Genomic DNA, 18,263 nt, shown 5'->3' with positions numbered 1-18,263 from the left:
AGCAGTCATGGTAACAAAGTGTGTGTGTGTGTGTGTGTGTGTGTGTGTGTGTGTGTGTGTTACATCTCGTCTGTGTGTGTGTTTGATATGTCTCTGTGTGTGTGCGTGATACGCGTCTCTGTGAGTGTGTGTGTGTGTGTGAGATACGTCTGTGTGTGTGTGATATGTGTGTGATACACGTCTTTCTGTGTGTGTTTTAGCTCGTTAATTTTAGCACATGCAGCCAAAGAGGGTGTGTCTGTATTGTTTTTAATGCTCACTTTAATTTCTGATTATTTAACAGCTGGATCTGTTTACATCTTTCTCCAATCTTGTTTCCTTTTTTTTCACTGAACTTACATAATCTGTAATTGTTGATGCACTGATTGACTTCCACTGACAATGCGAACATTACATGTAGTGTATATTTTCAGCAATGCTATGATGGTCCTTCACCTCCCTGCCCTCCCGTCCTGGTTCACAGTCAGGTTTCTGTGAGGTAATAAAACCAGCAGACGAGGGGTCGATAATTCTGATCAAGTTCAAGTAACTATAAGCATCTCAAAGTCTGGGACAGTGTCTATGGAGTGGCAGACCACTTCTCAGCCTTCCAAGAAAAGCTTACTCTCAGGTGCTGGAAAGGAGGCTCCGGCCGATTGTCGAACCTCGGATACAGGAGGAACAATGTGGATTCCGTCCCGGCCGTGGGACAGTGGACCTTGCTTCTTCTACTTAGTCATCTAGTTTGTAAACCTCTTTGTGCAACAATTAACTGACTGTGAGCTCCGTTATCTCAGAACACTTAATTAGATTTGAATGTAATTAACAGGAGACGCTACCAGGAATGCAAAGTACCAGTGTGCAGCATTACACCAACTGATTGATGCCCGACGCACACATGAGCACAGACAAACTGTTGCTGAAAAACACATTCATCATCATCAGTATGAAGAAGAAGCAAGGTGCATTCATTCAGAGAGAATGATTCAGGAGAGGTTCTATCGACCCGTTTGTAGACTTTATGTACCTAAAAGTAAAATACAGAAAAAATGTTTGAGGCTGAGGAGAAGAGAATTTGCATATGACTGACTTAAGACCTGTGGTTCTCACCTTATCCTGCCTCAGGACCCACCACCAAATTGGACCCAAATTTCTGATATTTTTAGACCAATCAGATTTATTTACAGTCGGCACAAAACGTGACAAAAGCAGGAAACTGAATAAAACTAACATTTTAAAAAAGTGCTTCAAAGACTTTTTTACACAAGTTTTTTTCCAGGCACACATTAGCGACCCTCTGAATATGGCTCCGCGACCCACCTCTGGGTCCTGACCCACCAGTTGAGAACCACTGCTTGAGACCATAAAACCCTTAGAAAACTGTTGACTTCGGTAATAAATAAAGTGAGAAGTAGCTTGTTTTCTCATCTTGTTTCAGTCAGACTTCAATAACAAGCAGGGAAGTCGCCCCCTGCTGGAAAGATTTCAGAATTACAGCATTACTCCATCCGCTTTTCTCAGAGGCTCCGCCCACTTCTTATACACTTTATGGTATGAGTCAGTTGAAGAACAGGACGAGGAGAGTTCTCCAGCTGAGGGCGTGGATGTAGTAGTCAGCCTTCAACAGAAGGTCAAAATGTGCGAGTCAGAGATTAAATCAGTCCAGGACAGGAACTTGTGAAGTCCAGGACTGGCGGGTCTCAAGCTGACTGTTCAGCTGTAGTTTTCATCTCCTGCGCCGCGTTTCTCTCCTCAGCCTGCAGCTCTGATAACTCGTGAGCGTGACTAAAGCAAGTTTGTACTCTGTAAAAGAGACACTGACTGCAGGTTGTTAACTGATTCTCTCTGACTCATTTTGGAACAGAGTCAAATTAAACAGCTTATCTCTCCTCTCTCTCTTATCGCCTCTGAAGGTTTTAGCTTGTCCCGTTCGCTCCAGGCTGAGCTTCCATCACGGCCGTTTTATCTCTGATTGTAATGTAGACGCCTCTGCTCATCACAGAGTGGGGAAACGAGACGAGGCTTTTCTGCAAACTAAGCAAACCCGATCACTTTTTTACCCTGCTTTCATCTCCTCTTTGAGACTCGCTGACATCGAGTTTAACAGACGGCTTGTCGGCTGATCTCTGCTCAGTGTGAAGCCGGTGAACAGGAGTTTCATATAAAGAATCTTACATATAATAATATACATATTTCCCTCCACCTGTCAAGTTAGGAGTCAATGCAAAGCTCAGAAAATCAAAATACTAGGACACATCAGCAGTCTTTGTTTTGAAAGGTCTTTTAAAAGCCCATATTATGCCCTTTTTGGGGTTCGTATATTTACCTCCACGTGGGCCAAGTCTGCTCTGATTGGTCTGCCAATTCGCTCTGTCGTTATTGGTCAGTTGCTCAGCACGCTTCTCGGAAATTTCAACATGAGCTGCAGGGCTTGCCACAACGAGCCAATGGACTTAGATCAGTGATCTCACACTGACAATGACGCCGCACTGACACTGAAAAGTCCGCGGGAACCCGGCTTCTCCTACGTCCTCCTGTTATCTGTAGCATTAGCTGCATGTAACGCTCGGTTCTAGCCCCCCTCGATAAGAATTTGTCAGTGCGACGTCATTGTCAGTGTGAGATCACTGATCTAAGTCCATTGGCTCATTGTGGCAAGCCCAGCAGCTCATGTTGAAATTTCCGAGACATGTGCTGAGCAACTGACCAATAACGACAGAGCGGATCGGCAGACCAATCAGACTTGGCCCACATGGGGTCTAACAGTGTGGGCTCAACAGAGTGCAGCTGACGGACTCAGAGTAGAGGGAGCTAGGAGGAGCAGTACATGAAAACAGACACTTTTTTCGGACTTTAGCTATTTTGAACGTACAAAAGTAGGTACATAGATTAAATATAGGGCATAATATGGGCTCTTTAAAGTAGACATTTTATAAAAAATCCACTTGTACAGTGTTTTTGAACATACATTTGGGTAACCTGAGTGTCTACTGACCCACAAAATGTGAAATAAACCCATCCATGCCTTTGTTTGTGGTCTGCATAAGTCTTACAACAGAGAAAAATGCTCTGTTTCTCCTTGTGATGTCACAGTGGGATTCTGGTAAAAAATCCCCTCCCCTCCCCTGGTATCTCCACCCATGGACTCAACCCCCAGCCTAGAACAAAACTTTTGCACATGTCCGCCATTTTTATTCTCACTAGTGAAGGAGTGATGTCTACCAGGAAAACTCAGGGGGGGCTCATTGCATTTAAAGAGACACACACAACAAAACGGAGCGTTCTGAGAGAGCTGGTTTATACAGGGTCACAAACCTCCTCCTCTATAAGATGACATCAAATCGAGCCTGCAGAGTTACATCCTTGTTACCTTTGTCCCTTTAAAGATAGGGAGTTGAATCGTGTCAGCCTCTAGATATTGATTGTTTGATTTTATTTACAGATTATTGGACATAATTGGACACAAAAACCTAAAGGTCAAATATTATCCTGCTTTTTCCAATAAGTCTCAGAGCTCCCCAAACATGTGTTTGAAGTGTCTTGTTCTAAATCCACTCTGATCCTGTATTTGATCATGTCTATAAAGCCCTCTATTTCAGCCCTGCTCAGAACAGGCTGTTTCTATATCTGTACCTTTAAATATGTAAATGAGATTCTATGGAGTGAGAGTTTTTTGGAACAGCATCTAGTGGACATCAGAGGAACTGCAGCTTTCACTTGGATCATTTCTGTTCTGTAAATTGATGGAGAGGATTTCCTGAGGTCGTCTTAGACACATGTCTGAACTTTCTTCTTAAACCCCTCGGGGTAAATGATCTCCCTCACTTTCTGAGTGCTCGATTAACCCCAAAGCTCTCTGATTGGCTGACTGATGATACTCTTCCTCTTTTTTCTCTTCACAGCTGGATAACGTGGACGAGCAGGCGGCTCAGATCAGGAGAGAGCTGGACGGAAGGTTACAGCTGGCCGAGAAGATTTCCAGAGTGAGAAACACATTTTTTTTAATCAATAATGCAAACAGAACTTTTTAGAAAATCAGATACTGTTCTTCCCCCTGGTGGAATGACAGCATCACTGAGGTCTTAGTATTGGCTTGTAATATGTTTCTACAAATGTTTATCTGGACACGTCGGGTGAAGGTGACTAAAGAGGTGTAGTAAGTTGGTAAAACATGACTTTTTACAGTGTAAAAACCGGCCGTTTTTTCTAACAAACACGAGTGCATGAATGTGTTAAAGTTGCTCACCTATATGTGATGTTGACCTCTGTGTCGATGGCTGCTCGTCCTTCCTGCAGGAGAGGAGATACCCGAAGTTTGTCTCTGCAGACATGGAGCCTCTCTACGTGGAGGAGCTGCGGTCGTCCGTCAACCTGCTCATGGCCAACCTGGAGAGTCTGCCCGTGTCTAAAGGAGGTCCGGACTTCAAACAGAAACTCAAACGCTCCTCCCTGAACAACTCCTTCTTAGACATGGGAGACGAGGGAGACATCCTGTCCAAGTCTGACGTCGTGCTGTCCTTCACACTCGAGGTTTGTTGTCAAATAGTTTGAAGTCAGGATAATTTTTTCTTAAACTGTTGAATGTTTAATTTGATTTTAACAAACCTTCTTTTAGCTAATAAGCACTCTTTAATAGTCTAAATTCGACACATTTAATCATTAAGGTCCTCTGAAGACACCTTTGTGTTTTTATTTTTATTTTAGATTGTGATCGTGGAGGTCCAGGGTCTGAAGTCTGTGGCTCCCAACAGGATCGTTTACTGCACCATGGAGGTGGAGGGAGGAGAGAAGCTACAGACGGACCAGGCCGAAGCCTCCAGACCACAGTGAGTTCTGTTTCTGAGAAAAACTTATTTTTCTCTTTAAATACACACAGAGAAACTTCATCTCTGCAGCAGCTGAAAGAAAAAGTATACCTGTTGAGTCAGACTCTGCACAGAGTGAAGGTCAACCATCCAAACACATTTATAACTGTCAGGGGAAATGTATAGAAAGAGGCAGCTTTGTCGAGCCTTTAAACATCTCATAGAGTGGTCTAATGTTGATGTAAAAAATCGAAAAGACTACAGCCGACGGCTAGCCACCACGTACGTTCTGCACGTGTTAGAGGAAATAACTCTCCATGCCAGCAGGGAGCAGTAGTCCGTTGTTATGATAAGAGAAGACCATTTTCACTCCGCTGTCGCTCACCACTCGTATTATAGGTAGCCTACGAATGGAGAATAATGTCTGATGAAAAGTTGAAAATGGCGCTGGCATTGTCATCCCTTGGTCTTTTAGTGGAAAAAGAAAAGAAGAGGCGGAGGAGACAAATAAGGAGAAACCGCACCAATGGGGAAAGCATGGATACTACAGCGGCATGCTCAGGGGGCTTTCCCGAACCTGAGAGCTGGAGAGAAATGAAACCTCCCAACAGCCAATCAGAGAGATTCATCTCACCGACGCCGATTCAACATGTCGAATCTGCGTTGCGTTGGTGGTGCAGTGGTTAGTGCGTGTGCCCCATGTATGGAGGCTGTAGTCCTCCAAGCGGGCGGCCCAGGTTTAAATCCGACCTGTGGCTCCTTTCCTGCATGTTATTTCCTACTCTCTCTCTCCCTGATTTCCAACTCTATCCACTGTCCTATCTCTCCATTAAAGGCACAAAATCCGCCCCCCCCCCCAAAAAAAACCATGTCGAATCTGTCAAAGAAAGGCCGACGGGTTGCGACACACCGCAAAAACCAAGGCGACGACTCCAGTTAGACCGTCGGCCGACGATCTCCTTGGTGTGTCAGGGCTTTAACAACCACCTGACTCCCAGCCAATACCATCACACTGTGTCGTCCCCACAATCACCGCCGTCCTCATTCATGCACGTCCTGCTCCGACCTCCACCTCAGCAGCAAAGAAGTGTGGACAACAGGAACGCCAGGAATACAAAGAAGCATATTATCCCACATGCTCTTTTGTAAAGCATCTCCAGATAACACTTGATTAGAACACACTTATTGTTGTTATTTTGATGTTGTTGGTTGCTATTTAAGTTTCTGTTGAGACAAATCCAACACAGCATTCAGAACATGTTGCCAGTCTGCTCAGCCTCCTCTCCTGACTCCTCATTGGATTATCGTCTGAGTTTTCGGAGGTGAAATGGTCCTTAACACACTTACCTGAAGCTGAATCACCGCAGACTCACAGCTTTGAAATTCAAACGGCTCTCCGTGGATCGAAGGCAGAAAACTCCACTTTTATACATAACGGGAGAAGTGACCCTCAGCTTCCTCAAACAGCGATACGACCTGCCTGGAGCCATGCTGCTTATTCTTCAGCCAAGGCTGATGCAGGGAGAAGATGAGGGTGTTATGTAACAAGTGATGGGAGTCAATCGGCCTTCAGCTCACACACACACACACACACACACACACACACACACACACACACACACACACACACACACACACACACACACACACACTGAGTTGAGAGCATCTTTATATTACCTTACCTCAAACTCTACAGGAAGAAGATTTATGAGCGGGTACAGAGACCGAAATCCAACATTATCAGAGGAGAAACGATGAATCGTTCCACGACCAACAGGACAAAGGAACTTTTATTATAGATCTCAACATGTTTTAAAGAAGATAAAAGTGGATCCAGGCTAAAAGACTGGAGGAATGTGAAAACTGTGGGATCCAGACACGTCATCGTTTGTCCAGGTCAGCGTTCATTACAGAAACAAAAAACAGGACAAAAAATGTTCGTCAACAAACATCTCTCCAGGATAAAGACGAGACAATAAAGTCTTTGGTATTTCAATGAGACTGGACTTAAACGTTAGTGGTGGGACGTTTGGACATTGAAACTATTTTTCTCCACGGTGCGTTTAATGCGTCAGTCCATTTACCTCAGAAGTCCAATATCACTGCTGGGAATGACGTCTCACCCGAGTTGATCAAGATCCAGTTATGAGTATGTCAGAAGTCAGAAAAGCAACATGGAAGCCTCCAGGAGTACCCTTGTTGTGTTAGCTAATACGATGTGAAAACAGCACAGAATGTGAGAGTTTGCGAACAACATGTCCACAGATAGAACTTACACAATACTGTCGGTTTGATTGATTTAATTACCCGCAAAAACAAGACATAGCTGCCCACTTTTGGGTCCCGACCCACCAGTTGCCGCCCCAGTAATAGCTCTCTTCACACAGTATGAAAGTTCTCCGCTATAAGGAAATATCCTTCATTCAAAGAATTTTTGCAAGAGTGAAAAAAAATCTGAGGCCATAATAGTTGGTTTGTAACAGTCATTAAGAGATTTAATGTATTGAAGCCTTTGAGGGACTTGTTACTTTCTGCTGCAGCAACATAGATGACGTGCATTAGATGTTTGAAGTACTTATAATTTAGAGTTTTACACCATGCCGGCTACTCTCAGGAACTCATTGCTGTACATTCTGTAGCAGTTTGTTGGTCGTTGGATGCTCGTTGAACAGAGGGGGTCGGTACAGTAACGAGGCTGCCCTTTCACATGCTGCTTGGGCGGGTCTTTTTTCTTTTCTTTTCTTTTCTTTCTGTCAGCCGTGAACTCCGCCAAACAGCCAATTAGACGAGCTCGGCGTCACCTGAACCCCTCTGTGGTCACGACGGATCCTCTGCTGTGAGCCGACTTCACTGCAGCTCGTGTAACCTTCATCATGATTACCCCGCACCCTTCATCTCTAATAACGACGGCGCACACTTAATGACATCGTAGTTAACTTTAATTACACAGACAACATGATTAGCTGTGATTACACCGTCGACCAATCGCTCCGATGAGACCTGCACTCGTAGCGTAACAGCTCTTTAATCCTTGAGGACCTTTGTATTAAGAACATATTTATTTATTTGAGGATGTCAAGCACTGTTTCTTCATGTTTATTACAAATCTAGTACTCTCCTTTTAATCATGTTCCAATCAGCTCAGCGTGTTGTACTGGTACATGCAGAGGAGAAAAATAACTTCCTTCTTCCATTTACGTCAACTTTAAAGTCTCCTGCTGCAGGGCTCCTCCATACTGACTGTAAATATTAAAGTATGAAGCCTGAGTGTCGTCATCCGTCTGTTCCTGCAGGGGGCGCTGGAGTCCCATCGATGGCGGTCTCCATGCTGAAAATACTCTCTCAGTCTAACTTTCAGTCAACCTAACGACAGACTGAGAGCTGGAGCTGAGGCGGGTTTTAAACCTCCTGACAAACCGTTACACTGCGTGCACCTGTCAATCAGGTCAGCTACACGCCTAACTATGGATGAACATCTATCGTTTATAAAATCAAAACTGATGGGGTTTTTTTTAACCATGTAAACGTGTTAACTTCTGCTGTAAAAACAAGCTTTTTTGAACGAGTGTGTATGTGACTTCTGGGCTCTTGGAGCCAACATCTAGTGGACAATCGATGAACTGCTGGATTTTGCATTTGTGCATCGGCTTCATTTTTTAACACCGGAGGTTGGAGTTTTGGCTCCTCACACAAATTAGTATTCAACTCCTTTCAGAAAATGTCTTGAAAAATGAAGCCAATGCAGAGGTACAAAATCCTGCAGTTCCTCGAGTGTCCACTAGAGGCTGGCTGCAGAAGCACAGGAAGTCACATACACACCCATTCAACAGCAGAGATTAACATGTTTACAGCCTGGTTAAAAAAAAACAAATCTGATTGACAGGCGGGCGTGATGTTCCGGTTTCAAGAGGCTTAAAACCCGCCTCAGCTCCAGCTCTCAGCCTGTCTTTAAGTTGACTGAAAGTTAGACTGAGACAGCATTTCCAACATGGTGGCTGCTGCCGATGAGCCTCCGGAGCCCCCTGCAGGAACAGATGGGTGACATCACTCAGGCTTCATCCATTATTATTTACAGTGTATGATCGAGACATGCTTCTCACAGTTTCTATCATTATTTTTAATCATTCTTTAGGTTCAGTTGGAGACTCTGGCAGTAACTATACTTGTGATTTCACCTTGAGATGTCTGCCTGTTTTTAAGACTCTCTTGTTGTTTGATTCTTCAATGAATCAATGAATCGATTTATAGTACCAAATTACAAAATGACACAAAACCAGCAGGCCTGATTCTCAATCCAAGCTCTAGAAACAAAATTAGCCAACAGATTAATCCATGCTCTCAAACATTTCAGGATTGTCTTAGAAGTGGGCGTAGTCACCATGACATCACTCGTTAGTTTTTCAGCTTCATAGTTTGCACTTTAGCAGTCACCATTTTAGTTTTCAGTAATAATAATAATAATAATAATAATAATAACTTTATTTATATAGCACCTTTTAAAAACACAGGTTTACAAAGTGCTTTGACAAACAGCAAGAACAAAGCAAACTAAACCAAACACAGAAAAACATTAACAACAGTAAGAATATAACAGATGCAAAATACCAAAAATAATTAAAAACAATTCAACAGAAAAGAACCCAAAGTGCACGATACACAACCAGACATATATAACCCAACCATCATAAGAACCATCATAAGAACCCAGGAACACAAGAACCCAACAACATGAGCTGAGACCAAGAGGACCAAAGATTTAAAAAGATGTAAGAAACTAAGAGATAAAAGCAAATAAAAAGCAATGAGAAGGTAGGCACAGTAAAAGAAATAAAAACAAGTGGTTAAAGGATCAAAAAACCCAAAACTATAATATTAATAAAAATAAAAATTAACTATAAATACGAAACATAAATAGACTAAGTAAGATAAGAAATTACCAAGTTAAAACACGAGGAGATTAAGATATGAGCATAAATACGAGATAAGACCATAAATAAAAGACAGTAAGAAGTAGAAGAAGATAAAAATAGTAAAACCAGTAAGAGAAGACATTAAGAAGACGACATCACATAAAAGCAAGTCTGTAAAAGTATGTTTTAAGAAGGGATTTAAAAGAATTGAGGGAGACAGAAGTGACCATATATGGAGAAATGGGTTGAGCTGTTGAGGAGTGAAGAGTTAGCAAAAACTTAGCAACAGGCTAGCACAGGGGAGCTGGGGTTCCTAAACTTTGCCACTCCAAGAACCCTTCCTAAAACCATAGCCTCAGACAGGGACCCCCACCTTTTAAAATGACTGAAATTCATTTCCTGGTAGTCTTTTTCTATTTAGAACAATTTCAGCGGCAGGCAGTGATTCTGATTGGCGACAGTCGTGTGTGTTAATTTGCATTGGAAAAAAATGGACACACAGATTCCGATATGCTGTCATGAATAACATCTGAAAATACATTTTAAAATAATGTCACAAATATTGTTGATTTTTCTTCCAATTGTCCACAACCTCAAAAAAAGTGTTTCTGTACTTCCTTGCATGAACAGAAAACTCATCAGATTGTCTTGTATGTGTCTGTGCAGCTCTAAAGAGGATATTTGTGTCTTCAGGTGGGGGACTCAGGGGGACTTCACCACGACTCACCCTCTGCCCTCGGTCAAAGTGAAGCTGTTCACAGAAAGTACGGGAGTCCTGGCTCTAGAGGACAAGGAGCTCGGCCGGGTGAGTCTTTACCTTCACTTTATCTCCCAACAAAGAAGAAACACAATGGAAAAAAACAGCAACTCAGAACATGTTCTTTTATGTAAGACCTCAGTCAGGTCGCTGCCTGTATTATAAGATAAGATGTACTTTAATTGTCCACAGAGGCACAAATGCATTTAACTTAAGTGAAAGCACACAGCTCTGTGCAACTTACAAAAAACAAGGACAACACAAGACAGGACAACCATAAAAACACATTAAGTGACGCTTAAAAACATAATAAATATGAATAAGAAGACCAAAGGCTGACATGAATCTAAAAACTTAAAGGTCACATATTATGCAAAATACTCTTCACCATGTTGTTCTAACACTAACATGTGTCTCTAGTCTGTCTACAAAACCCCCAATGATTAGAAAAGTCCATCCTCTCCATCTTTTGCCTGCTCCACTTTTCAGAAAATGTGTGCTCAAACAGGCCGTTTGGAGATTGGAGATAAAAAAAGGCTGGTGAACTCACTGAAGTGACCTGAAGGAGTAAAGGAGCAAAACATCTTCAAAGTGATCAAAGCGAGTCCTGTTGCCTTTGACGTAACAGATGTGTTTATGAATCCATAAGCTGGATCACTGAGAGTCTTTAAAGACTAATTACAGGAGGAGCAAAAAAATCTTCAAAGAGGATCAGAACCGCTGAGGAGGGGCTCATCATGACATCAAAAAATCATCTGTAACTTCCCCTGGAGAAAAGAAACCAGCACTGAAGGGGTTATCTCTTAATTATTGACTGATTCTGATTGGACAGTGCAGGACAGAGAGCTGCAGGATCAGCTTGAGATGTAAGCATGAGTCCTGGGTGTCATGATTGATGACCAGCTAACTTTTAAGGTTCAAGTAGCCTCGATTGCCCGGTCATGTTGATTTACCCTGTACAACATCAGGAAGATCAGATCTTACCTGTCAGAACATGCTACACAGCTCCTGGTTCAGGCTCTTGTGATATCATGCATCGACTATTGCAACTGTCTACTGGCAGGTCTTCCCACATGCAATATCAAACCTCTGCAGATGATACAAAATGCAGCAGCACGACTGGTCTTCATCCTCCCTAAAACTGCATGTGTCACTCTGCTGTTCATCTCGGTCCACTGGCTCCCAGTTACTGCTCACATCAAATTTAAAACTCTGCAGCTCGCTTACAAAACAGCGACAAAAACGGCTCCTCCTTACGCTAACGCGCCTTTCATCGCTAGATGCCAGCCGATACTAAAGAGAAGAAGAAAATGACGACAAACAGCCAATCATATCGCAGGGATATGGGTAAGCGTGCTTACAGACGCTCGGAGCGGAATGAAAATACAGCCGAAATTAGCGATCGCGGCACTGAAGGAAACGCTGATCCTTCCGACTCAAAGCAGGAGAAAACACAGCCAACAAGACGACAAGAAAGGCTGCTCAACTTCCGGAGTTTAGAGACATTTTGGCTCTTTACAGTCCGACAAACACAGAAGGGCTCTGTAAACTGTGCCGAAGAGAATTGAAGCTAAAACAGCTAATACTCACTTTTCCCCCATTTGAAACAATATGACCCATTAAAACACCCCGAAGGAAATAGATATCCAAACGTCCAAAACGAGTGTTAGTGTGGACCGTATTGTAAATAATATAAAAGATAAATATAAAGATAAAGATAAACTTTATTGATCCCCGTGGGGGAAATTTGTGCATTACAGCAGCTCCAGAAAACAGGGGACGGGAATATATTTATTAAAAATAAAAGTAGAAGTTAAAATCAAATCAAACATATTTGCATCAGTTAAATAAAAAAATACAATGATGTAAAATTACACAGTAACTAAGGGATTTGTTCTTAAAAAACACACACAGTGTGTAGCATGAGGTGGTGATGTTGTTAAAGAGTCCGATTAAACAGTCTGACGGCAGATAGGATGAACGACCTGCGGTAGCGCACTGTCTTGCAGGGTGGGCGTCTCAGTCTGCTGCTGAAGGAGCTGCTCTGGGCCCTCACAGTGTCATACAGGGGGTGAGAGGGGTTGTCCATGATGGATGTCAGCTTCACTAACATCCTCCTCTCACCCACCTCCTCTACAAAGTCCAGAGGACAGTTCAAGACAGAACTGGCCCTCCTGACCAGTCTGTTCAGTCTCTTTCTGTCTCTCTCTGTGCTCCCTCCTCCCCAGCAGACCACTGCATAGAAAAGTGCAGACGCCACCACAGTGTCATAAAAAGTCCGTAGCAAAGTCCTGCACACTCCCAAGGACCTCAGTCGCCTCAGCAGGTGAAGTCGAATGACTTTCTTGTACAGGACGTCGGTGTTGTGTGACCAGTTCAGTTTATTGTTGAGGTGAACACCCAGGTATTTGTACGTCTCCACCCTCTTGATGTCCAAGCCCTGGATGTTCACCGGTGCAGTCTGGGGTGACTTCCTGCGGAAGTCAATCACCATCTCCTTTGTCTTGCTGGCGTTGAGCTGAAGGTGGTTGAGCTCACTCCAGTCGACAAAGTCCATGATGGCCTGCCTGTACTCCTGTTCGCTCCCCTTAGACACACACTCCACGATGGCTGTGTCATCGGAGAACTTCTGCAGGTGGCAGCTCCTAGAGTTGTAACAGAAGTCCGAGGTGTACAGGGTGAAGAGAAAAGGGGAGAGAACTGTCCCCTGCGGGGCCCCTGTACTGCAGACCACCATGTCAGACTCACAGTCCTGAAGCCTCACGTACTGTGGTCTGTTGGTGAGGTAGTCTGTTGTCCATGCAGCCAGGTGACAGTCCACTCCCGCCCTCTCTAGCTTCCCCCTGAGCAGTGCAGGCTGGATGGTGTTGAAGGCACTGGAGAAGTCAAAGAACATGACCCTCACAGTGCTGCCAGTGTTCTCCAGGTGAGTCCAGGATCTCTGCAGCAGGTAGATGACGGCGTCATCCACCCCGATGTTCGGCTGGTAGGCGAACTGCAGAGGATCCAGATTTGAAGTCACCAGGGGGCGGAGGTTGTCGAGGACGATCCTCTCCATGGTCTTCATCAGGTGAGAGGTGAGGGCCACAGGTCTGAAGTGGTTAGGCTCCCTGGGGTGAGATGTCTTTGGGACTGGCACCACGCAGGAAGTCTTCCACAGTGTCAGTACCCTCTCCAGCCTCAGGCTCAGGTTGAAGATGTGCAGAAGGACCTCACAGAGCTGATCTGCACAGTCCTTCAGGAGTCTGGAGCTGATGCCGTCGGGACCTGTGGCCTGCTTCGCCTTGATCTTCCTCAGATCTTCCTCCTTTTCACCTGATCAGCTGTTATGGAGAGGATGTCGGAGGAGGAGGAAGAAGAGGAGGGGGTTGTTGGGGGGTCGTCTGAGGAGGAGAGAGCTGTTGAGGGGGGTGGCAGGGTACTCAGGGTACTCAGATGGAGTGTCTGAGAAGCCGGCTGGTCTGCGCTCTGGTGGGTGGGGGTGGTGTTGGGAGCAGAATCAAATCTATTGACGAACAGATTCAGTTCATTTGCCCACTCCCTGTCTCCTGCTTCAGGGCCCCTCCCACGCCTTCTGCTGTGACCTGAGATGTTATTCAGGCCCCTCCAGACTTCTCTTGCATTTTTATGTTGTAAATGCTCTTCCATCTTTTCCCGGTAGCTGGCTTTCCCCTCCTTGATTTTTATCTTGAGCTCCTTCTGCACCCTCCTCAGCTCCTCTCTGTCTCCAGATCTAAAAACCCTTCTCTTTTCATTGAGCAGGGTTTTCAGCTCAGGGGTCACCCAGGGTTTGTTGTTGGAGAAACACTGTATTTTTTTGGTGGGTACAGTGTTCTCAACACAAAAGTTTATGTAATCTGTGATGCAGTGAGTTAAACCGTCGATGTCCTCCCCATGTGGGCTGCACAGCACCTCCCAGTCAGTGGTGTCGAAGCAGTCCTGCAGCGCCTCAGTGGCCTCCTTAGACCACTTCTTCACATACCTGGTTGTGGGGGGTTGTTTTTTCACCATAGGTATATAAATGGGCTGCAGTCTCACCAGGTTGTGGTCTGAGCGGCCCAGGGGGGGCAGGGGTGATGATCTGTATGCATCCTTGGTGTTTGCATACAGTAAGTCCAACGTTTTATTGTCCCTGGTATGGCAGTCAACATACTGAGTGAAAGTAGGGAGAGTGGCAGACGTGTGAAAACTCCCTCTCACAATGGAGCCGTGACTCAATGGGTCTCCCGGGGAAGTTTTAAAGAGTCCACAGAGAGAGAAAAACATCACCAATACTCCAAAAAGAAGAATATCCATGTTTGCTGTTTGGAGTTGGAGTTACTTGCGAAGTTACAGCAACAAAAAGTAAATATTAACAAAATAAACTAAAAAACAATAACGAGGGGGGGTCGGAGCTGCCGTAACAAGCGACCACCCAGAGCGGCGCCGGAAGTAACGTTCTATGGTGTGGACCCCAGCGGGCCAGTGAGTGTGACTCCCCAGCAGCAAACTGTCATATCAGCGTTTTCCAGCTCCGTTCACTGAGCTTATGATGCTGAAATGTTTCTGTTTGATTATAGTTGGTCATGTTCTTACAGTAAAGAATAATTAAACCATAATTAACCATCTGGTTTCTTCAACTTTCACTCAGGAACAAAAATCAGCTTTTAAATTTGAAAGAAATAATTATTGACAATTATTGTGATAATTATCGATATCGACTGATGTGAATTTTTTTATCGTGATAACATTTTTTTGTCATATCGCCCAGGCCTACTGCTAAGTGAATTGTAGAGTCACTTAAGACACAAACAGAATCCTGACTGAGTGAGAGACGGACGCTTCAGACGGTCTGTGTTGTGTTTAGGAAGCAGATGGATGAAGGACACTGATTCTCGCAGAGCTCGGAGTGTTTGAATAACTGTTGTGATTATCAGGAGGAAATATCTCAGTTTGGTGGAATAAAAAGGTGTCTGATATCTACTTTTCCATCTTTAATAACCCTCAATAAGAGCGTCTGGAGAGAGAGACTGAGCACAGAGACATCTTAGGCAAGTCAAGACCACACTAACCGAGACCAAGACATACCCAAGACCATAGAGCTCTGAGACCAAGTCGAGACCAAGACAGAGAGAGACAGAACCAAGACCAAGACATTTAGGGATCCAGACTGAGACAAGACCAAGACATACCTGAGACAAGAGTGCTCCAAGACTGAGACAAGACAAAAAAATGTAGAGATCGAGATCGAGACCGAGACCGAGTCAAGACCAAGACATTTAGTGATTCAGGCCGAGTCAAGACCAGGACCATAAACATCACTGCAGAATCATCATCTTGTGTTTAGGGGGCTTGTCACTCACTTGGACTGTAACAACCTTGACCTTTTAGGCCGTAACCGGGGGATAACAATCTAAGTACCAATTAATTGTAGTTACTCGTTCTTTTAGAAAGAGGTGTTTTCCTTCTAATCACAGTGATGTCGTGGAAAGATTGCCTCTCAGGGATGGTCTTTACCGGCCTTCTTTAAAATCTGGAGTCTGCCTAGTCTGAGACCGAGACAAGACCGATTAAAAAATGCTTTAGATTCAGAGACGAGACTGATTTTCAGTACTATAAAATTAGCCTATACACTCGGAGCACAAAGCTGGCAGATTGATCATTAGTTCATGTTGTTTCTAATTATTTTTTAAAAAGTTGACAAAAGAGCCGGGTAACTGCTTCTGCCCTGCCTCCATCTGTTTTTCCCCTCCTCAGGTGATCCTGAACCCGACCACGAACAGTCCGAAGCAGACCGAGTTTCACCGCATGGTCGTCCCAAAGAACAGCCAGGACTCTGAGCTGAAGATCAAACTGGCCGTCCGCATGGACAAACCGCCCAACATGAAGCACAGCGGGTGAGTCACAGACTCTCATGTCCGTCCGTCCCGTCCCATCCCCCCCCCCCCCCCCCCCCCAGCTCCTTTTTCCCGCCCCTCTGTTTGTCTTCTCATTGTAACTACATTTATACCTTTTATTACTTCCATTACATGAAAAACCAAAGAACTGACACATGGCGGTGTCTGAGTGGTGGAGTCGGTCATCTCTCAGTTGATTTCCATCAACCTGCACAAGATCTCACTTTAAAAATAATAAAACAAACTAGAAGAAGAACACTTTGAAACAAAAAAGGAAACACAGTTTAATATGTTGTTTCTGGTTTTTTTTAATCGAGAGATTGTCTGGCTTATTTTCAGGCTGACAGCGTCCCCTGCTGGTGAAAAGTGGAAACAGAAAGAGTGTGAGCTCAATCTGAGGAGCACAGCTTGTTAGTTTAAGTCCTGTCCCGTACATAAATACTTCATCAGTCGCTGCCTGTTTCTGCTCGTCAGTCGTCTAACATACTGCCTGTTCTGTCTGTGGATCAGCAAGACGTTCATCTCGTCCTGTTTTATTTAAAGGGCGAGAGTTTGAAAGCACTGTGGGTTCTACAAGAGGAAGCTTGGCCCAACGCTTTCAATACGCAGCGTCTGCTAAATCAAAGTGAAGAACTTCAGGAACAATACGAACTGCCTGAGCTTACACCACATTTTAAATAAGATGAACAACGGCCAACAACTGCTGACTAACTCACAGAGCATCACTTTACAGACCTGCAGCCCGTACTGAACAGTTTAAACGATGCACACTGTTTTAAGCTCTAATTTCTGATTTGATTTCTGTTCTGCAGTTTGAAATAACAACAACTGAAGTTTATTTGTGTAGAAATTATTAAAGCAAAGATCAGCAGAGTGGAGATGATCTTTGTTTTTAAAGCAGTGGTGGCACTTTCTGATTTGTCTTTTATTCGTTACTCCTCCCCTTTTGGAGGTTTTGGGGTAAGCCCAACTGGGAGGAGACCCCAGAGTATATAGGCCCAGAGTTCACTTGAGGTATTATTTATCCTGTCTGGCCTGAGGACCCCTCAGAATCCACCCAGAAGGAGCCCCAAAGTGGGAAGTCTGGGTTGAATTACTTCACCTGATGCCACCCTGACTCAACCTTGGATAAGTGGAATGAAATGGATGGATGGATTGTAGTGACTTTTGTTTCCTCCAATTTATCTTTTTGTAATTCTTTAAAAAAACAACAGTAGATATCTTACATGTTGCTCCTTTAAGGCATAAAGGTTAAGGCAGCATTTTTGTTGTGAAGTTTTCAAATTCTGCCAACAGATGGCAGCAAAACATAATTTACAAACCCACAGACCTGCGATGATGAAAAGTGTGTCGTGTGTGAACCAGCCGTTATGTCAATGATTGAATGGGAACATGGTTTAAATATCCTGTTTACTGTTTCTCAGATTGTAGCACAAACTCCAGATAAACTGTTAATAACGAATAAAAAAAATGAAGTACACGACCATAATGTGCTTAAAATCATTTCTACTTCTTCTTTTTATAATCCCCTAAATCATATTTTTGTTAAAAACGTTTAATTTCTGGACACAGGATGTGTCCGAGGTCACTACTTTGACTATTCTCGATGTCTGTACTCTGAAGGATTAAACTTTAGGTTCCCTGTTGGATCTAATGCAGCTTTTCGTTCTATTTTGTTGAAGTAAAACTTCCTCACGTCCTTTAAACCAAAACTTAACAGTCTGCGTAAGTCCAAATACTTAACTAAAACTTCTACATTGTACTTTCTTAATAATACTTTTTAAGTTATTCAAATACACATGTAGGCTTGTAGCACCATGAGAAAGACTAGTAATGGGTCTCCTCCCTCGCTTTTAGTCCGTTAAAAGAAAGAACGTCTCCCAAACTCCTTTACATCATCTAAATAGACGGACTATAGGAAGGCTAAATACTGGGT

At 43.8% G+C, this 18,263-nt stretch overlaps 1 protein-coding gene across 6 annotated transcripts in view; it reads left to right on the top strand.

Annotated features, from left to right (window-relative positions):
• The window catches only part of cadps2 (Ca++-dependent secretion activator 2), a 289,863-nt gene that overhangs the window by 76,808 nt on the left and 194,792 nt on the right, over positions 1–18,263 (top strand). For all 6 annotated transcript variants that reach the window (XM_065956845.1, XM_065956849.1, XM_065956844.1 and 3 more), the window contains exons 4-8: positions 3,882–3,962; positions 4,276–4,509; positions 4,684–4,805; positions 10,388–10,499; positions 16,188–16,327. In XM_065956845.1, coding sequence (XP_065812917.1) covers positions 3,882–3,962; positions 4,276–4,509; positions 4,684–4,805; positions 10,388–10,499; positions 16,188–16,327 — 689 coding nt within the window. The remainder of the gene's footprint in view (positions 1–3,881; positions 3,963–4,275; positions 4,510–4,683; positions 4,806–10,387; positions 10,500–16,187; positions 16,328–18,263) is intronic.

The sequence above is a fragment of the Labrus bergylta genome, chromosome 7, assembly GCF_963930695.1.
Source record: "Labrus bergylta chromosome 7, fLabBer1.1, whole genome shotgun sequence".
Taxonomy (NCBI): domain Eukaryota; kingdom Metazoa; phylum Chordata; class Actinopteri; order Labriformes; family Labridae; genus Labrus; species Labrus bergylta.
Note: the sequence above shows the minus strand (reverse complement) of the source record. Positions and strands in the feature narration are given on the sequence as shown.